The sequence below is a fragment of the Parasteatoda tepidariorum genome, chromosome 6 (assembly GCF_982258835.1).
Source record: "Parasteatoda tepidariorum strain Cologne lab strain chromosome 6, Ptep-v5.0, whole genome shotgun sequence".
Taxonomy (NCBI): Eukaryota; Metazoa; Arthropoda; class Arachnida; order Araneae; family Theridiidae; genus Parasteatoda; species Parasteatoda tepidariorum.
Genome location: NC_141760.1, coordinates 1,901,486 through 1,924,610, shown reverse-complemented (window position 1 = coordinate 1,924,610; position 23,125 = coordinate 1,901,486). Strand labels below are relative to the sequence as shown.

Sequence of the window (23,125 nt, the reverse complement as noted above, 5' to 3'; positions counted from 1 at the left end):
AAAAGAAAAAATTGATTTTTATCTCGTTGGCCCGACATTTTAATGACGAATGTTATAGGAAGAAAAAAAAAGTTTGATTTAAGAAAAATTTTGGATATTTTTACGGTCATTCAAATTTTTCATAATTGGAATTTAGTAGGTTTTGTCTCATGGCCAAACATTTGACGCTATAAAACCATCCCGTAATGCGTAAAAACTCCTAAAAATTAAAATATCATTCGTTTTATACAACAATGAAAAACAAGTTTAAAAAAATAATAATCATTAAAAAAAATTTACTTTTCATTTTTTTAATTATTTTCTATTTTTTCCGCACGATATTATTTTTCAATCCATTAACTTTACATTAAAGGTATTTCGTTTTTGATGAAATAAAAAAAATTACAATAAACTGTAAAATTAATTTTATGAAGAAGGCTGCGAATTTTGAGAAATGGCTTACAACAATATGTTTTGTTATTACGACCTTTTTTTTTAAACCTATTAAAACATTCGATAACCATTGCATCAAACTGTTTTGATATTTTAACCTGCATATTATATTCTTGAATGTACTTTTTTGTATTTTTTGAAATATTTAAAAGGAAGAAAAAAATTTATTTTGTCGTTTGTTTATTTATTTTGATTTTAAGACATAAAATATCTAAAAATTTCCACCCCTATTTCAGAAGCAAAAATCATAATAAAAAAAGAAATTTCAGTTTTAAATCTAAAAAATTCTTATAAAAGCTTATAAATAAACAATATTTTTTTAAGGATGGGGGGCTCATTGAGAGATGCAGAGGTGAACCTATACACGTAGCAAAGATGGCAAGTGTACCTCATTATGTTAAGCAAAATGATGAGCGTTACTTCAAAAATTGGAACTTTAATGTTTTAATGAATGCTATTTTTAGAATAAAAACTTCATAGTATTGTAAAAAATAAAAAAAAACGATTCCTAGTGTGATAGCTAAAATGAGAGCTTTCCTCTTTTACATAGCTTTAGAATCGATTGTTGTTTCGTGATATGACGTACAGTTACCAATACCATTGTGGTAATAAAGAAAAAAACTCGACCTGACATGCTTTTTTTTAGATACTCAAAAACATGGATAACATAAAATTATAGAGATTGACTTATTCAAAGATTAGAATTAGTGAACACTACTTCGAGCAGTTACTAAAATTTATTTTGCACTAGCTAAATACTAGTTCTTCGTACGGGGTGGAAAAAACAGAAAATAATCCACAAATCAGAACAACACTAAGATATTATTCTCAAAACTGAAAGACAGCACCATTCATAAAGCTAAAATAACTCCCCCGGTAATCAAACGTTAGTAGATTAGCGAAAAACGTTTTTAGTACTTCATCCCATGAAAATAAAGACTCACTCCATTACTTTGGTGCTGTTTGCTCGAATTCAACACATGAATTTATCATAATCGAGTAATTTTCTCCGATTCGTAAACCTTCAAGGGAACCTTAAAAAAAAATCTCTTTCCGCGGTACATATTAAAACTGTTCAGACATGATTCAGTTTTAACCACTCAATTTTCCAATACATCGTTCCTATATTAGCATAGTTAGAATGGATTAAAACTGAACCTATATTATCCTAATTCCAGTAGTGCTGATTACCAAAACCAGTGAGTCATCATTGGCGTCAATAACAGTATGGCAATTTATAACGGTTCCCCATAACGAATAAGTTCTCCATTTTAGTACATAAATTATAGCATGCGATTGTAATCATGAATAGCGGAAGAGTCTTCACTACATCAAAATGATGTAGTAGTACTCATCCCATCCACAAAAGTTTTCAATAGACTCATTTTTGTTTTTAGCTGCAATGGCGCCATCTGTAATTGTTTCATTCGAACTTCGAGGCCTTTCGTCAGACAATCTCTTCATATTCTGAAGAGAAGAAAGATGAAATTTTTATTTACATAATTATGGACCATTCATAAATAACGAATGCCTCAGAGTTACAGAATTATCGTCACGAGGTAATATTTTTTTTTTAAATTTGTTTAGTGATGAGCTTGCGTCACTCTACTAAGATCATCGTATCTATTTAATTAATTAATTTAATAATGTAGTTTTAATTTCTGCTCCATTTACCGTTTTAATTTATAAATATTAAGATCTATGTTTATTTCTGCAAATACCATGTTTTTGTATATAAAAACACAGTTTGACTGACAAATATGACAAAAGAAAAATAATTGAAAACCTAAAAAATAAAAATCGGCATCATAAGAGTTCTACAATGTTAACTTCAAGTGCTTTTCCCCTTTTTGAGGAAAAACGGTTCATCTAAAAAATTCTTTTAACGCGATATTTTATGATCTAAAATAATTCTTTACTTTACTTTTATCATTTTGTTATTAATTATTGGTTACTTATCTTCTTTTTTTATCAACATTTTTTCACAAATTGAACGTAGCTTATTCCTATGAGAAACAATTTGAAATATTATTTGAAATCAGATAAAAGTGTTGGATTTAAATTCCATTTTCGCATTTTAGAATCCAGTTATGTTAATAAAAACAGAATTAGTTATGAAAAGTTTCTTTCACGGTATTCTCACGGAACGTTTCGTATTTTGATGTTATTAGAATCATTGCTAATGGTAACCGTATTTTAAATTAATATTTTTTTTAATTTAAAATTGTCTCATTTAAATGACATAAAAATGAGTTAATATGTTTTAACTTTTCCATATTCTTTCTGGTTTTAGTCACCGAAACGTTCATTTTACTCACTCTGTTGACATTTTAAAAATAGTTAATATTTTTCGTGAAAAAAAGTGGCGAGCGAAATTTTTAAGTCCTTGAAACTGAAATTTACCTCCCAGCTCCTAACTAAGAGTACTCCAATAATAGATATAGAGACAATATAGATAATAGATTTCTATGAATATAAATTTATATAATAATTATTGAAAATGGTATCATAAATTGTTTTTTAATAAGAGGATATCAGGTGATTACTTTATAATATCAGAAGTTTTAGTGTTTAATTTTGACTAACAAACAAATGCAAAAATGATCAATATCAGAGATATAGATCTAATATCAGAGAATGATATTTAGGAGGGATATCAAATAAATATTATTGTGAAACACCTTTAAATAAGATAACTAATTTACAGACTAATAACGTTTATTAATTTTGTGATGATGACAACCAAAACTATGTGATTCATCTTTGTTTATTAATGAATTTTTTATCATTTCAATTATTCAATGAGTGATCGAAAAGGTAAGATAACAGTTTTCTTCTGTCTCTTTTTTTTTTTTTTTGAAATATGGAGGAATAAATCGTAAGTTGTTATTTCTCAAGCCAAATATTTTAAAAAAAAAAAAATTCAATTTACATCTGAGAACTGAAATTTGTGGGTACTGCCTAAAGATTATCGGAAGAGTAATAAACTTTCTAAAAAAAAAAAAATACATTTTTAATTTTAACGCCAGTGCTTAAGGAATAATTTTTTCGATCTATCGAGAATACATGTTCTGGTGTACACATAAAAAAGTCGAACAGTACTCTTTGTGCTATCAAATTAATGGTCCAAACTGTTAAAAAAATGTAAGGATTGAGAATTCCCACTCAATCAACAAGAATGCAATCAACAAGAACGTTATCAAGCACCTCAAAGGGTGTCTTCTCATTAAGGACCTGACTGTTCGTGTGCATTTGATTTGGTTGTTTTATTTACTTAAATTATCTTAATTATTTCTGTTGAAATTACTTCTAAATAGGCCCCCAGAAATAGAAGTTTAATGAATTAGCGACCCATTCGAAAAATACGCCCAAATCGTTAAATTAATATTATTCTGATCCCATTTGAATGAGATTTTCGACAATAATCATGATGGCAGCCTTGATAGTTCAGGGAATGGAGCATTCCAATGAGGTGAACCGGGTTCGAATCCCATCGCAGGCTGGTCGGTACGAATTCCGCATCCTGCTCGCATCGACCACAGTGCTGACGTAAAATATCCTCAGTGATAGACGGATCATGGGTTGCAATCAGTCCCCTTGCCATCTGGCTAACAGTGGAAAGTTTTCGTGGTTTTTCTCTTCATGTACCTCAAATGTGGATTAGTTCCCCCAAAAAGTCCTCCACGAAGTCAAATTTTCTCCCAATACTTGATCCAGGAGTTCCCTTGTCTTCAGGATTGGGTTCAATCTAAACAATTGGGTCGGCTGGTTCTAAAAAAATAATCGGCACAAAAATATAATTTAGATCCCGGTATCAAATGCACATCAGTTTGTAATGGGAATGTTACCCATAGCACCTTACAATGCCCGATTGCAATGCAATTCTCAGTCTACGGTTTTAACCAGTACTTTAGTAAAACTCCGGCTAATTAAAGAATTTAGTTCTTTGCAAACAACGATATTTCATGTGTTTCAATTTTTTAGAAAATTACCCATCATTTTCTTATCAGCCTGAACCTACTTACCTTGACGCTAATAATCATTTAGACTGTTTTATTTCAGGCAGTTTTGAAATAAGTAGTGAAAGCTTTACTGCCTCATTAAAGGATTGCTGTCAATAATTTAGCTTGTCACACTTCCTAAACATATAGGCTTTCTTCTAGTCAGTGTTAATAATATTAGTTGGAATGGAAAGTACCTTTTTTTCGATCAGCCTGGCACATTGCAAAATGTCAGCGTCATTTTCAAATAGATATAGTTAACGTAACGACATATCTTACGTAATAATTAGCTTACGTAATTATATAAGTGACTTTTCTTCTATTTCTTTGATTGAAAATGACTGTTATCATCTTTTAGACTCTTTCTAATCATAGTTTTAGTATTTCAAGAAACGGTATTGTTTTCAACACGGATAAGTGGTTGAGATAGCAATGTGTTCTTTTGCATTACAACCATGATTTTTTTTAGACCAAAACAGAATTATAACAGAATCCACTATAAATTAATAATTAGAGTAGTGAATTAGTAAAAGTCGTTCGTTAAATTAAATAACGCTTATTCACTCATTTTAAAAATATCGGGTTTTCAAAGCAAGGTAAAGCATAGTAAAATCAAATTTCTTTGAAGCTATATTTGAGAACTTGCTAATCAAATTAAAAATATCTAATACTAAAATCTTGAAGTCATAAAATAAAATAGAGATAATAGAATAGACATTAAAATTTTTAAGTAATAATAATTTTTCAGCTGGTAGGTTATGAAAAGAAAACTTCTTAGGATTAAATACAAAACTGTTTACACATACTTGAGCCACTGAACAAACCAATCATTGCCACACCTTTCAAAAACTGGTTCAGCTATTAGATTATCAAAGGGTAGAGCGAGAGAAGATTCAAATTTTCGAAGCAACTGATCTAGGATGCACTACTAAAAATATACACTCTAGATATTTGAAAAGCGCGTTCCCGCTACAAAAAATATTTAACTATTGTTTTTCGTGTTTTACCCATTGATAAAATGGGTCTCTTGGGTTTGATGTCGTGCGCATCTAACCTACAGTTCAATCTGGATCGTTTTCAATACTAATTCTGATGAACATCTCAAATAAAGAGGGTCCCAAACTGATTGACACGGTACCAAAGGTTAGAGTTAAAGCAAGAAAAAAACGATGCCGAGGCCTAAACATACCGAGTCTTTTCAACCTTGTAAGTTTAGGGCCTAACTTACAGAGGCTTAGCCAAAGCCTAAGAGCGTAGACTGGAATACCTTAAGCGTTACACACAAACGGAAAAATTAAAGTATTCCGTTCGCAAACGCAAGCATGAAGCCCGTTCTTCACAAAAGTACCAAAGTGGTAGAGAGAATTGAACCCTACAGATCTCTGAGCTCATTTCATGCAAATACCAGAACTGGGTGTTGATCACCAGTTAGGGATAAAATGATCCATTATCAACGTACCCAACGACTTGCACAAGACCGTAGACTGTCTTCCACGCAATATAAATGATTCATTTACTATTCATGTAAAACTGGAAAAAAAAAAGCCTAGCTCTCAAATCCCATGTCATGTATGAACTTGTGAATCCGAAACGGGCGTATGATACAGCTGACAATCGCCTTCAAAGTTCAAACACCATTGTACCAATCCGAAAATGTTAATATTGATTTCGATTGGCTGTTCAATCATTTACAAGGAATGTGTCTGAGCTATGTCTGCGAATGTATTTTATTCAAAATTTAATTAAATTAAAAACAAGAAAAATAGTGATATTTTATAATAGTTCAAATAAATCATAGTCACTTACGAAATATACTGTCCCATTACAAAATATACAGTGACAAATAAAAACGGACCACCTTGAATATCTTTTAATCTGATGATTGGATCTTCACGTTCTAGGGCTCATTTGTAATGGTTCGACTGGGTGACTTTAAATATGCAAATTATTAAGTGCAGGAGATATTTCAAGTTACGAAATCAGACACAAAATTGGCTGAAGTTTTTTTTAATTCCATAACAGGTTCTCGAGATATGACAAAATATGGAAAAGGAAAACTAACATTAAGGGGTCCAAAGTTTTGACCGCACTCTTGACCAAACTATTAGGACCCTATTTTCCAAATTGCGGCAGCCCCTTATGTCAGAAATTCGAATCCGTCGTAAAAAATATATTTATTTAAATACTTATTTCATTTCACTATTTTGTTTTAGCTATTTATTTTTTTACATTAAAGAAAATATTTTGTAGGAATTGATACATTTTTTTACCAAGAATAATTTCCATGATACATCTACATAAACTTGTGTTTAATTAAAAATTATTTTAAATTAATGTTTAATTTTAAATAATAAATAAATTATTTAAAACTATACATTAAATTATTTTAAAATAGAGGATTTCATTTTTATGAATACGTATAGTATTAACGTTTTGTTTATTTATTTATTTTGCTTTTTTTTAAGAAAAATTATTAGGAAGCTCCTCGTTCTCGACTAGGTCGCTTCTCATTCATCATTGTGTTTTTTTTCTCTTAAAAGTCGATAATCTGTTTGCAAAGTATAAAATTGTTCTAATTTACGGGAGCACATTTTATTAATATGTTAAACGAAACGAAACGAAAGGATACACAAATTTAAAAAAAAAAATCAAACTTATACGAAGATAGAAATTTGAACTTAGGAAAGTGCGACATGGTAAATTTATACACTATTAATACCTCAAATTTCCTCCCTGTAGTTGTATTTCAGTGGGAAGTAAATCGACAATAATGTTTAAGTTGAAAAGTTAATAACTCTGAAATTAAGAACCAAATTATAAAATTTTTTATTCTCTCGAACTCCTGGTTAATTTTTCTACTCACCGTGATTTTTAGTTTCTAAATGTCATAGCTTTCGCGCATCGAAATAAAATATAAAGTAGAGCAAAAGAAAAGTGTAAAAAAATTGCCAAAAAGAGAATTAAAACTGCAAGAACTTTCGAACAAATTCAAATTTTGATTAAAAGGAAAAGAATTGAGTTCATTAACAAATATGGCTCTTTTAAGCAATTATATTTCAACTCTTTCATTTTATTCCTGCATCTGGTAGAGTGATACGAAAGGTAGTTTTTTTACTATGAGTTTAATAATTAACAGTTCTCGAACTGATTATTTAATATACTAGTAGAACTTTATTGAAGTCGCGCTAAAGCTGCACTTTCAAAGGCCTTTTGAATGATCTGAAGAAATGCCTCCCTCACTTTGGTAGCTCGACGACATGCACGAGAAATTGAGTACATTAAGATAGAACAGTAAAATGACGATCGATACCGCACACCCTCAGTCTCTTTGTAGGATGATTAAAGTGACCACCCACCCACTCTCTGATTGCAGTCAGTGATGCTTGACTTCAGGGATCTGCTGGGAACCATGTCTTACGATCAGGTACACACTGTAGGTGTTTTCAGTATTGAGGAATAAATTACGATTAGCAAGTTTGTTATAATGCAAGTGTTTAAAATAAGATGTTTGAATCAAGAACAAAATTAATGGAGTTCTAAAGAAGATAAATAACCATTGTTACGAGAACTCAGGGAGATAAAAATGCTTTAAAAATAATAGCGCTATTCAAACATACCTCATTTGTGATTCAGTTAAATAGTGCGAACCTTACTTTTAAAGCAAGTGGTATTTTATTTTCACGTTTTAAAATAAAGAAATTAAAAGCAGACAGAAGTGTTGAACTCAATTTTTATGCTGATTTATTAAAAAAAGTGATTTTAACTGATTTTTTTCTCGCCAGGAAATAACGACTGTCATGGAGTTGATCTTTGAACACTGGTTTAATTATTCTAAGATATTCGACAATACAACGACAGTTGGTGTTCTCATTGTGATAGCTGTTGTCACCGTATTGTATTACGTTTTCAGAACAAGGGGTCTACCGCCTGGGCCCATTGGCCTTCCATTCCTTGGTTATTCACCCTTCTTAAAACCTCAGACGTGCCACTTGGTTCTTGAGGATCTACAGAAAAAGTATGGCGATCTCTTCTGTTTCAGATTTGCCGGAATGCTCTACATCAATATGGGCAGCTTGAAAGCCATCCGTGAGATTCACATCAGCAGGGCAGAATGTTTCGAAAGAATATCGGATTTCAGTCTTTTGTCTTACCTCTTTGGTGATGGTATGTTGTTTGCAGATACACGGTGTGTGAATAACATAGAAAAGAATTTCAAAAACTTCATATCAGATCAAAAATTCTAAACATCATTTTATACAGTTTGCGATTTCAGCGCTCTATGTAGTCAAAAAACATGTCAGTGAAATTGAGGTTCATTTATCTAGAGAATCCATAAGTACCATAAAATTGAAGAATTTTATTTAAGATTTTGAGTTGCTTGCCCACCACAATGATGTTGAGTTACGTGGTCGATCTGGTATACCTGAAAGCATCACTTGAAAATATTTCCCAAAAGTGCTTTTAAAATTTTGATCCAATGCACAGTCATCGATCAATGCATTTAATAATTTCAATACTTTTCTATTTATAAATTAAATTTACTCAAAGGCGAATTGGAAAAGCCAGATTGTTACAATTTTCACCAGTATTTAGCAATGAGCCAGGCTGATGGGAAATATCTCCAGAATTTCCTTTTTAGCCTGATATTTTTGAGCTTATTGCAAACCACCCAAATACTTTAAAAACTACTCCATCAATCTAAATTCATTGCAGTCTTCCTACATTGGGCCTTTCCTTATAACGGTACTTTAATCAGAGACGCACAAAGAATCATCTTACGATTTCAAAATCGAAAGTTAGGCGGCATACATAGTTTCTTTTTTCTCCCTCTTCACTGCACAAGTTTTAGTTTGGGTTTCTATTCTTTTTAGTGATTAAAATACTAACTATACTGTTTAAATATTTATTATTTTTTTTATCTATATTATAGTTATATTTTAATGCTAGTTTGTATTTGTGAATAATAACAGTTTTTACCATGTGTTTTTATTGATTACACTTCCTTTCCCACCACTGATGCTTTTCTTTCTCATTTGAATTCATTTTTACAAGCCTTTATTTCGCTCAGCTTGTTTCAGTTAATGCTTCGTAAAGCTCCTTAGAATAAGTCTTCGTTACTCTAGGCTCATTGCAAACAGCCTGATTTACTGAGCTATGAAAGATGTATTGCGCAATAAGCCTAAAGAAATGCTGGCTGGAAAATACTGGAGAATTTGATTAGCCTGGCTCACTGGAAATTCTTTTTCTTTGCGAAATGGGAGATTTTTCAATGGAGCCTATTTAGGGTGTTCAGTGGATGACTGGCTAAATTCAATCTCGAAAGCAAAAAATGATTGAATAAAGAACGGTATAATGAATCCTGCATGAAATATTAAATAGAAATTCTACAACTTAATCACAAAAGTTACCAATAGATATGGTGCCGCATGCCATCGATGATCCCAGCAATAAGTGCTATTGTTAAAAATTCGCCGTACCGGATAAGGAGAATTTATATCATGTACTCTTTTAAACAACGCATGTATGTGGTACTGGAATATCCCAGTCCAACTCAACTTGTATTTTTCATATAAACTCTGCACAGAGTACAGCGCCATCTTTTGGTAACTTTTCTAACTGTATTCTAAAATTAATGCATAAAATTTTTAAAGCTTTCACAATAGTCATACAGTTTTTTACAATCCTCTATAGCAGTGGCTCTTAAACTAATGACTTTTGTGTACCTTTTCTAAATTTTTCGTACGGCTGTGTACCACTAATAAAAAAAATGAATGTATTTATTTACAAAGATGTTCATTTTTCTTTTTGGTTCAAAGTTTTGCTTATTTGCGTCAGTGAGAAGGATGGTATTGTTTTTACTGTGATAACAGCTGTTGTGATAAAAAAATTGCACAAAAGTTAAAAATCATAACTGGCTGTTGACACCACTAATTATTAACTGTTAACTCTTCTAAAAGTAGCTTATAGAAAAACACATAATAATAATTTTTCATGGCTAGTTTTTTTAGATAAAAAATTTTTAAATTTTTGTTTGTTGTAAACAAAAAATTTTAAATTTTGTATAAATATTTCGCATAAGAACTTGTACCCCCGCTAAACTGTTCCCGTATCCCTGGGGGTACGCATACCATACTTTGGGAAACATTGCTCTGTTGTCTTTTGTGTCTGAAATTTTATATCTCAAAATCGGCCAGTCCTCCGCTGGATGAAATAGTAATGTCCATGCCTCTCTGTAAATATTTTTCGAATCATTCGAACAAAAAGCATTTAAACGTTGCAAATTAGTGAGAAATAGGAGATAACTTTTGCACACTATCATGGTTGAACTCGAAAGAGACATTTAAGTCATTAAAAAAAAAACCCGGTTTATTTGTCATTTGGGAGTGCCTTAAACCATCCATTCTCAATCAGATTATTCTTTGCAGTTTACTCTTATTGACCTCGACAGTTATTGGTTTGGAAAACATTTCTGTTGTTTCTTTTCTATTTAAGTGAAATCTCATAATGTTCTTTTAGACATTTTCATTTTAAAGTATTTTTGGATTTTTTTTTCCGTTTTGTTATTTAAAAAGCATTTTTCTAAAATGTTAAAAACTGAACTCAAATTATTTGATTCATTACGTTCGGTACAGTTCTATAGAACTATTTTGAAATTTTTTATATTTGTTTTTTCTCTTCTTCTCGAAAATTTAATTTTTTCCGATTTTAATTTCTTAAAAGCTATTATTTCTGTTTTGTTCAAATTTTGTATTTTGGAATACGAAATAAATTTTTACTCTAGTTAATTTTTATATACTATAAAATTCAGAAATACTGTGATTCTTGAAAAAAAATTATTAATTATCTATGGGTAAAGGAGTGTCATGTTCAAGTGAATTTTAGAGGAGTGGTGAATTAGTGGTAAAGAAATTATGAAGGCCGGTGAGCTTTTTTTATTTTGAACACAGCTTGTAATGCCTGTTTAAGGAAAGAGCATTTGATTTCGTTTTTCAAAATTCTCATATGGAAATCGGTCGTTTTATTAAAAGAAGAGACTCGTGAATTCAAATGAATTCGTTATGTGATGCCTATTTGCTAAATCATTTAGTAATTTTCTTTAAAAAATTGAGTCTTTTTTGATAATATATTAAAACCCAATAGTTCTTTTTACTATATAGGTTTTCAAAGGTCCCATACATTTATTATAACGGTATTAAATGGACATTGTGCATATTTTTAAGCCTCTTAATCGCTTAGTGTACTGAATACGAAGAGAAAAATGTTTTGTATCGCCCCTAGCCATTCAGACTCCGTAGTTTGAGATTTTGCCCCGTAATGATTATACTCGAGTGTTTAAAGAAGTAAGGAGAAATGAGTACGATATTCCTCGTTTAGCTGTTGTATTTGGCTTTCGGTTGCAAAAGGCGCATTTCGAGCGGCATCTTATATCTCAAACACGCATTTCGAATTGTGTTCAGAGTAAAAATCTTAATAACGATACACAAAACTACAAAAATATCACGTCTCTGTAAAGAGCAATATTCACGGCAAGGAAAATTCCACATCAAAAACAGTTTTTTACAATAACGTTTTGAAATCTGTATATTTTGGGTCATCCAGATTCCTTTTTATGGCAATGAACATTAATCAACTGTAAATCATTTTTTGCATGACACTCTCTACATTATCTAACAATTTCCCTCTTTAAGGACACGATTTGTCAAAATTCTAGGGGTGGGCTTCATAAATGGCGAACCATGGAAAATGTTGAGAAAGTTCTGCCTTCAACAATTTCGTGAATCTGGCATGACAACTATTAAGGACAACATGACTGGACCCCTGTACGATTCCATCAAAGAGACCGTCGACTATCTGAGGGAAAAGAAAGGCGAACCGGTGGAAATTCTACAGCTATTGACCGACAAGTGCACCTCCATCACGCGTCTCACGCTATTCGGTGGCAGTAGGGTCACGGACCGGCAAATCAGAGAAATGAACGAGTCATATGGTCACACCATGACCTTCCTGACCGTCCCTAACATGCTCTACACTGGAAAGACTGCGAGGTAAGGATATCTTCACTAGTTTTATAAATTCCTTCAAAATTTTCTCACAGCACATAGGCTTATAATAATTCCAATAACCTCGTGGACTTTAAATTATAAACACTCTATATTTTTCTTAAGTTATGAGAGGAGACAGAATTCACGCATCTCTTTTCCGCATCTCCTATACTTGTTATCAACATGCACCAAAATAGCTCAAGTCAAGTAGTTTTGCTAATAGTTCAAATTGTTTAAGTTACTATAAGTCTAAAAACCTGCAAACGTTTCATACTTTCTGAAAATATTGATTACGAAGTTGTATTGGGGATAATTTTGATGCATTTTCTTAGGTACCTTTTTTTCCCTCTGAAATCTGGATATCGAGACGCTGTCAAACATCACAAAATGATGGAAAAATTACTGATGGAGGTGGTGAATGACCACAAAGAAAAGTTCAGAGATGGGGATCATCATCACCGGAATTTCGTAGATGCTTTTCTGAACGAAAGAAACGTAAGGTACTCGAAAGGGGATCCTACTGCTGAATTCTTTACTGGTAAATGAAACTTATTTTACATACATACAGTTGAATCTTTGAGGGCGGGATAGTCTGGGCTGGTATTCTGAGCTCGAAGTCGGCAGTCGATTAGAGCTTTTGGAAGCCGCACCAGGGGACGCTTTACCCGATATTCTACTTTTCCCACCCATTGCTCGATTTTTGGTATTCCAAGCAAGTTTTAGTGGATCTTGAGCGCTCTTTTCGGTCGACGCGAAAACCGCTGGTATTTTCAGTAGAGTAATGGCGAGCACATGAAATGCATTGATTAGTAATTATTTTACACGGCTAAGTCCTCGGAGGAGACTGATGTATAGAAACAGAAAAGATGCTTTTAGTCTTCATGAATTTGTATTTTTTGATTTTTTTCGATTAACGAAAAATCTTGTTCAGTGAAACTAACTTGTTACGTGAAACTAAGAGAGGACTTGGAAAAAGAAGCAAGGCGAGGAAACGTGATTTCAGTAGTAACACAAGTTAAACTTAATTTATTTTCAATATCATGAGCATATTTATCTTTTTTTTTAAAAAAACTAAGTGAATTTAATTTTTCTTTGCTATATGCGAATGAACAGGTATTTTTGGGGTTTAATAGTATATTTGATGAACTTAATAGGTAAAATCGTAAATTTTAATTTCTTTCTGACTAAAAATTTTGTAGAACTTTTTATTTTCTTATTATTTTATTAGATTATTTAAAGTTAAATTGTAAATAATAGATATTGCTGATTAATAACCAGAAATTGTCTCAATTTTTTTTAGAAAATCTTTTACTCCACTAAAAAACAAGTGTGTCATTTTTAATTACATTTTATAATCTTAAAAAGATACTGCAGATAGGAATTTAATGTGTTAAATTACGCTTTTTATTCCACTTTTTTTAAAAATTAAGACCTTGTGATTTTCATTAGTTTTATGTGTAATAAAAAGTTTGCTGTAATTTCTTTCATTTCTGAAACAAAGTAGAGAAATTTAACTTAGAAGTATTTCCTTTTGTAATTAATCTGGAAAAGAAATGATTACAAAGTGTTTTTGAACTTAAATTTAAGAAAAAAAAAATTAAGTTTTCACAACCTCACATGCTTATGTGAAACTTTTTTCTTAATTCTCTTCAAGAAATTTCAATTTTTTTTGTATTTCAAATAATTAAGATCTCAGATTTTAGGTTCAAATCAAATCTACAGTTGTTCTAATGTTACCATAAGAACTGAAAATGGGATATAAACAAATACTTTAGTGAATAATAAAGTATTTTATGACTATGAAACTATACTATAATTTACTATACTTAAAATCTTTGAAAAATCTTTTTTAACATTAAACTATTATTGCTGAACATGGTAATTGTAATGTGTAGTACATAAATTGCTTGACAAATTAATAACTAAATATTTCGAATCTCTTAAAGTGAATTTTTTCCTATAGCTAAAATTTTATAAAAGTTTTGTTAAAAGAGGGTTAAAAAAATTTTCCACGTAACAAGGAGGTCCATATAATGAACTGTAATGTTTATCTTTTCATCATTTGGTTGGTATTTATCAAATTGTACCCATATAAGAATAATGAAACATAAAACAAAAAGCTTACTTGAAAATAGAATTTAAACTGCACATTATACTTTCTTTTATTATCAACACAAATAAAGTGATATAAATGCTACCTTCTTAAATAAAATAAAAAAGCCTTCGCTCACCTCTATAAAATCATAATTAAGAAAATTCTTAATTTTTAAAAGGCAGAGTGAAAACCATCTGTTTAGCAGCATAAAGTGATATGTAGCAAGAATGCATACATGTGATATGCCAATACGATGTACTCTTGTAAAACAATTCTGAAAAACAAAATTTGGTTTCTTAATCGCTATTAGAATAAACAAACCGAAGATCTGATTGCAACTCAATAACATATACTTATAATAATAGTACATATTAGATTTTTAATTATCAGCCTTGTAAATGAAATTTATCTAATAGGTCAATGTTTATTATTATCAAAAATAACAACAACAAAAACTTATCATTTCGGAGATGTATATAAAATTTATTTAATAAATGTAAATATCAAATATTAGTGCAATAAAATAAAAGTAAAGTTTTACAATATTTAATCTCAAATAAAACTCAAAAGGCAATATTTTATCTCAAATAGTTATTAAACCAAAATGCCTTTTTCAACAACTTGTCGCGCGTGAATTGCATCAGAATGCTTCCAGCATTTTTATTGGCTGATAGCACGGACGAAGCTTCATCCCTACTCTTCTCATGAAGTAGACCAGTCCACGAGTCTACTCCTCTGATAATAGCGTTCAGAATACCGAAATTCAAAACAGTGATCGGTGTGACGTCAGGGGAAGGCGTCACTCGGGGAAGTTCTATTTCGACTAGTGGTTTGTTTGGAATTCGAGCCCTGGTTGGCAGGACGCTGGACTCGTGTTTCTGAGAACGAGAGTTTGGATCCAGCCGGCCGAAGACCACCCTTGTATTAAATGGTGACTGATGCACGCTAAATCAGTCGGGTCACAAAGTGCTTCATGTTCCCATAACAAATTGCACATCTGGGAATACCGGATTGGAGATGGATCGTTTTCTGGTTCAAGTCAAAAATTACGATCTGCGGATGAATGAATGGAAGTATGAGTGGTTCCGCCCTGTTCGATACCAATTGATTTGATTTCTATGCTGGTTCGTTTGTTAGCAAATGATTAAAATAGATATGGACTGTATTAAAGATTTTATTATGATTGGTGCTACGAGCACGCTCATGCTATAATAACAACAACTAAATTTCAACTGATTAGGGTTACAAGAAACTGTGGCGAGGATGCTAAGACAAAGATGCCAAGTTGGCGCTATATTTCTGAGATATTGAACACGCCCTATAAACGGGTGTGATGTATGGGTAGAAGTCGAATTCTTTGCCATTGATGGCGCCACTAGAAAACAAGAGCAATCGCACTCCTTGCCTTAATGGTCTTCGGCAGAAATATTAACAGTTGAATCTTTTTTTTTTACAAATAGAGTGTTAAAATAAAAAATCTGAAAACTATTTTTCCTAATGGACTAAAAAGGGCATAATTTTTTGTCTCACCTAACATCAAAAAACGTAGAGATCAAACTTTTGAAAGGCATGGTGTAGTTTTTCTGTTGTGACTTAAGTTTATTACTAAGGTGAAAATGCCCAAAAGTTTTCATTTTAGGCGTGATAAAAATAAATGTTTTAGTCAAAAGTTAACTTTCCGTTCCACATTTATATACTTTTTTTTTAGTTTCTTCAGTTTTGTTTCTTGCTTGTAATTAGTTTATTTAAGAAAACAGTAAAAATGTCGATTGGTGAGTTTAAAAAATATCCATAAATTTTATTTTAAATATGTAAGAAACAATTTTGACTTTTTCATCAGCCAACCGAAGATAGAATGTGAGCTCTTTAGCTGCTCCAAAAATGGTTGTCATTTCGATAAGCAGAAATAAACTCTATTATAGCGGTCAGTAAATGATTACAAGTAGCATTGACGTATAGCTCTGAGTTCCAATTGAAATTTTAATGCTTTTCAAAACTTAGTTGGAATTTCAACTCAAGATTAATAACTTAAGGTACTAATAGCACAACAATCTTTGCTTATTGTAATCGGGAAAAAATAAGGCTTTCATAGAGAATTGATTTTCTATGATCGGGAAAAAACCTAACTTTCGATTTCAAGATTCCACCATATATACATGTATAATATTAATTTGGTTTGATTAATGTTGTCATTGTTCCAATCCACTCCAACTCCTCTTATTTCAAAGCAGGTATTTCAGAGGGGAAAAAAAACATGCTTTAAACAAGTTCTAAATCCTGCTTTGATTCATACTAACTCTGCCTCAAATTTCAACCAAAAATAATCTTCAAGCACGATCTAGAAATTTAAACTGTTATAGCAAATTGGGAAAATCGGTAAGTATCAAACTCTTATGCAATGGGTGACGGATTTATCATACTTTGAAGAAAAGTTCTTAGTTTTAAGACAACTATAAGTTACACTCTCTAACGGTTTCCATATAATTTAAATTTATTTAATCATTCTTGACTGTTATACTCAAAACTTAAAAGTGTTGATACACATAGCATTATCCAATCATTTCATTGTTGTTTGTAACTAAGTAAAATTTCTAAGCAAAGTTTAAAATTCTATTTCTTAATGATTTGAAACAGAAAAAAAATAATCATTTACAGAAAGATGACCGACGTTGTTTTGCGCTTTTTTTTTAAATTCTGGACATAGCTCAAATAGTGTGCCTAAGAAAACGGGCATTGTATTTTATTCCTTTCTTCAAAGCTGTTAAAAGCAGAATAAAAAGCTCATGGACGAGAAACTAATGCTTGTTTTCTTACAGACAAGGCTCTGATATCCACTCTGGTACAGTTTGTGGGTGATGGTGTTCTGAGTGTGGCTGCATTCGCCACTTTGTTCCTGAAAGCAGTAGTGGACCATCCAGAATGTCAGGAGAAGATCTACCAAGAGATAGTGGAGGTGGTTGGACAATCCAGAGCTCCCTCAATCGAGGACAAAAGCAGGATGACCTACACCAATGCTTTCATCATGGAAATTATTCGCACTTCCGAATTCGGCACCGCATTTCCCAGTCAGCAATGCATCAGTGAGTAATACCACTGATCTCTATTTATCTAAAAATTACTGATTCGAAGCTTATTTTGCTAAAGAACCGAGGTGAGTTGAAGATTTCCAAATTTATCGCTCTTTCATAATTTTCTACCTTTTATCATAACATTATATTTTAAGGGAATGTTTTTCTACGCTTTATTAGTCATTTTATTAGCATACATGGGAACGATTCTTTTAAAAAGTATTAAGTAGAGTAAAGACTGAAATATAGTAGAAAGTAAAGCGTAAAATAGGAAGTAACGTAAAAGCGTGAAGTATAAAGTGAAGTGTAAAGCATAAATAAAAATGTGAAGCATATAATGAAATTTAAAGTAAAGTAAATAATTCAATCCATATAAATAAACAAATATTTGGTCAATCCAAATAACTATTTGTTAAATCCAAAGAGGAAAAAAAATATTTGTTTTATCTAAAGAAAAAAAAAGAATTATTCATTCAGTTTAATACATCAAGAATGTTATTTCATTCAGTAGTAAAGGAAATGCATATTTCTTAGTTGTCTCATCATTCCTGTCGAAAACTATAAAAGAAAAAGAGCCACAATTTATTTTTTCTAAAACAAACATAAATCAACCATAATTTCTTTTAACCGTGATGTAAATATTTAGCAAACCGAATTGCTTAAAAAGTGATGAGTACCCATCATGATTGGCACTTTCTGATTATTTTAAGTATTAAGCTCAAATTTAAATTATGTTATTATAACTTCAGAAATATTTTATTTAAATTAGCGATATTTAATATTTGTAAAAGTTTTCCTTCTCCGGGAAACAATCAATTTGGAATTACTATACCGGTTTTAATAACACAACTTTGCTGGAACAAAACACATGGAGGTGCCATTTTCCATACATTTAGTAAAAAGTGACATTAAGGGGGTACTTTCTAGTGACTAGAATGCAAATTTAGGCAAAATAAGTAATTAAATATTTTGTATTCTCTTTAAAGATGCATCGTTACGAAAGTGAAGAGCCGTTGGCCTCGAGTTTGATTCTTTCAAGTTTCCGACTGAAAAAAATTTCACTAAATGCACAACAAAGCTAGACTTTTTCTATTAAGCTTTGCAATACGATGATCTAAATAATCAGAGTTGAGATCAAGATATTTATTCATATTTCAGGATAATATGAATATCTATCGCATAGTGTGTTTTATTCCTTGAGTTTCGCTAAAAATGTGAGAGAACGAGAATCAGCAGTTTTTAACCTATTTTGTATGAAGTTAATGCTAACTCGTTAGAAAATCAATTACTGAATAAGTTTGTTAGAAATAAATTTGAACATCAATTGAAAATTACTTACTTATGACAGCTTTACCCTCAAGCAAGCCGGCAACTATTAAAACCGTCCTTGCGCAGCCGACCCAAATTTTTGGGTTTACGACTGCTAAGGTTCAACTCCGTAGACCTTGTAGTTTTGAACCCAGTCCAGGAGACAAAGAAACTCCTAAATAAAGCTTTGTAAGAAATTTGCCCTCGCGGAGGTCTTTTTGATGGAACTAACCCGCATTTGCGCTACATGGAGAAGAAAAACGCACGAAAACCTCTCACGGCAAGGGACTCTAACTCATGATGCGTCTATCACTGATGATATTTCACATCAGTACGGTGCAGCCGGATGCGAAATTCGTATCGACTAGTTATCCTTGGGATTCGAATCACCTGATTGGAAGACGAATGCTCTGAGCCATCACGACTAAACTGACAACTAGAAAAGGTATAAACTCACTAATATAATAAAAGCTATCGACGAAGCGCCTCCCCACTCTCCGTTACCATGATTGCGGCACATATTGCTATATTATTAGTATAGTTCAACTTCTTAATGAAACGTATTGCCGTTGAAGGAAAAAAAATCTCAATTTGTCGAAACCATGGGAGCGGAGGAGGTAAAAATGTAGAGAGTAGGGAAATCGAATGAAGCCTATTCTATTTCCAAAGTATATAAGAAAGTTGATTTTGATGCGCTATATGATTGCTATACTTCAAATCAACTAAAAAAGCAATTATTTTCTCTCCTCTGTTTGTAGAAGAGACAACAGTGCGTGGTTATAAGATTCCGAAGGGAGCTATGACGCTTATGAATGTGTGGTCTTGCCATCATGATCCGAACATTTATGAAAATCCTGAAAAGTTCGACCCAACTCGCTTCATTCCTGAAAACGGGAAGCAAAGACCAGAATTGCCCAACATATTCGGTGTCGGTGAGTCACAAATGTTTCCATAATTTTACTGTGCAAAAATGTAAGGCTGTTCAGAATGAACTGGTAGAAGTGACACTGGTTTGTTAACATTATACACCAATGAAGAAAATTTTGCACGCAAATTAGAATTCCTATAATCTCTTTTCTTTTGTAATTTTTCCTCCTTAGATTATTCCTTAGACCACTTTTTTTGTTTAATTTTTAAATATAGAATTTATTTTAGTATGAATATGCTTAATTCCATTATATTGTTCGTTTATTTTACTTTTCTCAGAGAAAAAGATGCAATGGAAAATGAAAGCTTTTAAGTAAAATTTGAAAGAAATACCTCTACATATATTTCAAAATAAATAAATTAATGAATTATTTAAAATAATTATGGAACTGAAATTTTAAAAGAAAAAAATTTTCATTATTTAATCACTGTCTATACATTAATCAGACATTATTGGGGAATACGGAGAAAGGTTCAAAATATGTTTTCAAAATGCTACTTCATTAGAACATCTGAAAATGTTTCTACGAACAATTCTGTATTTTTAAAAATAGAATGATATTTTCAACAAAAAAAAAGCAATAATATTGTTTTTTTCTTTCTTATTACATAAAATATTACAAAAAAAAATCAAATATCAGAAAAATATCGAAATGATGTAGTACTCTTTTTTAAGTAAAAAATATTGAAATTTTATTTAAAAATAATATGAATATTTTTTTATTTAAAAAAGAATATTTCATCAATTACCCCATCATGTCTCAGGTATGAAGAGGGATGGGGTAAAGGGGAAAATTAATTTAAAGAAAAATTACCACCACCGAGATAGGGGATCCCTATCTCGGTGGTGTTGGTCGTGTGCGATTAATCGGAGCAGCCACCCTGTGGCTTTCAACTTACTCGTAGACATCCTTTTTTCTTCAACTCATAACATAATTTCTTTTTGAAGTTATACTTCTTATGCGACTTCCAACAAGGTTGCGTTAAACGTTTAACGCTACATTTTTATGGGCCGGGAAATCACGTGGTAGGATCCAGTTTTCCCTCATTCATTTCCATATTGTTTTAGTTCTCACTAGCATAAAAATAATAAAAGTCATAAAAGCATTGTTTTTCTATAAATATTTTTTTAGTTTGTTTTGATACACATATAATTTAATAGGGTAGTATTTTTTTTTTTCAAATTTAGTGGATAACAATTGTAAAAAATGAGTGAAAACAATCCCACGGACAATGCGACGGATTTAAGGTTATGTCAAGGTACGTCTCTTGTGAATATCAATTGATTGCTAGGTTTTCTCTTTTGAAATTACATTATGACGCATTCACATACATTATTAATACAAATACATTTTCGAGGGCGAGACGATGAGACAACCACAAGTGGTTCAAGAGGTCCACGAGGGAAAAATGCACAATATTACCGTGATTACAGAGCACGGAAGCGAGCGGAGCAGGAAAAAGAGTCGTTGAATAGAACTAGTGGTCATTCTACGACTGCTGATTCTTCTACAATTAACGTAGCAGGTTGCGAAGTTTAACTTCTTACGCGCGGAGGGACTCCACGCACTACTTTTTTTCAATTAGTCGTGAATCGTGGCCTATGCGTTGCTCTGGTTTCTTCTCTCTTTCCGGTTATTTGATGGTGGGTTTTCAACTGTCTGTAAATGAGCCGAATCGCTCGAGTGCTTAAAAATAATTCTTAAGCAATCCTTAAAAAATTATACAGAAATCCTTGATAATTTTTAAAGACTATTAAAAATAAAAAAAATTTTTAGATTAATTATTATTTCGATACCACTTTAAATATTCTGGGAAGGTAGATCTTACGGATTTTCATGCGTGTGTACATTAAATGTTATAAAACAAAAATTATTTCTAGTATTTATTACTATAATGTAAAAAGTATTAACCAGTAAAGGTTTCTAGGGAAGAAAATTGCTGATTATGAAAAAATTTAGAATCTTCTTTTAATAAATCTGTATGATTTGGTGATTTTTGTGGTCTTCATTTATAGTCACACACATTTTAGTTAGACTTGTGTGATATTTGAATATTGCCTTAGTTTTAATTCTTCTGAAACAGTTTCTTTTCTCTCTCTCTTTTCATTTTTCAGGTAAACGAGCCTGCATAGGAGAAGGATTCGCTATGGCTCAAGTGTTTCTCTTTCTGGCTACAATCATTCAGAATTTTCAACTCAGCAATCCAAAACAACTCGAAAAGGTTCCCCTCTTTGAACTGATTATGAGTGGAAAAGTGGAGATATGCGCTTCACCTAGAAATGAAGCAGAAATTCATGAAAAATAAGACGGTGTGAAATGAGACTATAAAGATCTAATATAAATGCTTTTATGTTAAAAATAAAGATTTCAGAACTAGTTTAGATTATTTGACAGCAAGGAATGAAGTCACGTGGTCTAACTTTCCAGGATCTTTTAAGAACCAGATTTTGTATTTAGAAATAAGAAGGAAATTATATCATTTCTTTTTTAATTGCAATCGAAATTTAAATTTTTTTAATCGAATAAATGTAACTGTCAGAGATTTTAGAGCGCGTTGAATCATAACATTGTTAAAATATACTGCACTCACCAGTTAAGCACGTTTAAAGTGTGTCAAACGTTGGACAGCGAAAAATTTCAATAAATTACAATAAGAATTTCATGTAGTGGTATGTTTTCTTCCACATTAGCAGATGGAAGCTCGCTTTCTGTTTCCAACTACATGTGTAAGCCATGACTTGGACGGCGGGCGTTGGTTTTCTTAAACAATTGTGAAAATAATTATCATTCAGAGTTCTAAACATTCTTGAACTGAATATAAAAATCTGAAGCATTTGATCAAAAAGATCTTTTCTACGCTTTGGAAGCAATCATCGAAAGGAAGAAAACCATTTCGTTTATTGCTGGCTTATGTGCGGAAGATCTCACTATTTTTAATGATATCATCTCTAATTGCTTTTTCTTTGATTAAGAACACTCCCATGTCAAATTGTTTTTTAAAAAAAATTTAGCAAATTTTTTTTATGCTTACAATGGAACCATTCGTCCTGCGTTCCACTACTTGATTCTCCGTGAAAATTCTACTTTAAAATAGAATAGAATTTCAAAATTCTTTTGAAAATTCTATTTTCAAAATACACTATTCTATGACAACTTACAATCCCTACGAATTTTACATTTATCAAACAAAAACTTGTTTCTCAACCCATCAAAATACAATATTTTAATGCTAAATTGTAAGGGAGAAAAA

At 31.5% G+C, this 23,125-nt stretch overlaps 1 protein-coding gene across 3 annotated transcripts; it reads left to right on the top strand.

The window, feature by feature from the left end:
* The first annotated feature begins 1,783 nt into the window (after window positions 1-1,783).
* LOC107443513 (cytochrome P450 2C15) lies at window positions 1,784-22,251 on the top strand. Of its 3 annotated transcripts, XM_087165283.1 has the most exons (7): window positions 1,784-1,991; window positions 8,216-8,597; window positions 12,145-12,478; window positions 12,808-13,013; window positions 17,387-17,650; window positions 19,705-19,878; window positions 21,990-22,251. In XM_087165283.1, the coding sequence occupies exons 2-7, from the start codon at window positions 8,231-8,233 to the stop codon at window positions 22,178-22,180; spliced, it is 1,536 nt and encodes a 511-aa protein (XP_087021409.1). In that variant the 5' UTR covers window positions 1,784-1,991; window positions 8,216-8,230; the 3' UTR covers window positions 22,181-22,251. The 3 variants fall into 3 exon arrangements, with proteins under 3 accessions (XP_087021409.1, XP_087021411.1, XP_087021410.1); XM_087165285.1 differs by lacking the exon at window positions 8,216-8,597 and having other exon boundaries at window positions 1,862-1,991; XM_087165284.1 differs by lacking the exon at window positions 8,216-8,597 and having other exon boundaries at window positions 1,874-1,991; window positions 12,122-12,478.
* Window positions 22,252-23,125: the final 874 nt, after the last annotated feature.

Coding starts and splice junctions, on each gene's coding strand:
- LOC107443513 (XM_087165283.1), top strand. CDS start 8,231: ATGGAGTTGATCTTTGAACACTGGTTTAATTATTCTAAGATATTCGAC. Junction 17,651..19,704: donor TCCCAGTCAGCAATGCATCA/GTGAGTAATACC, acceptor CTCTGTTTGTAG/AAGAGACAACAGTGCGTGGT. Junction 19,879..21,989: donor GCCCAACATATTCGGTGTCG/GTGAGTCACAAA, acceptor TTCATTTTTCAG/GTAAACGAGCCTGCATAGGA.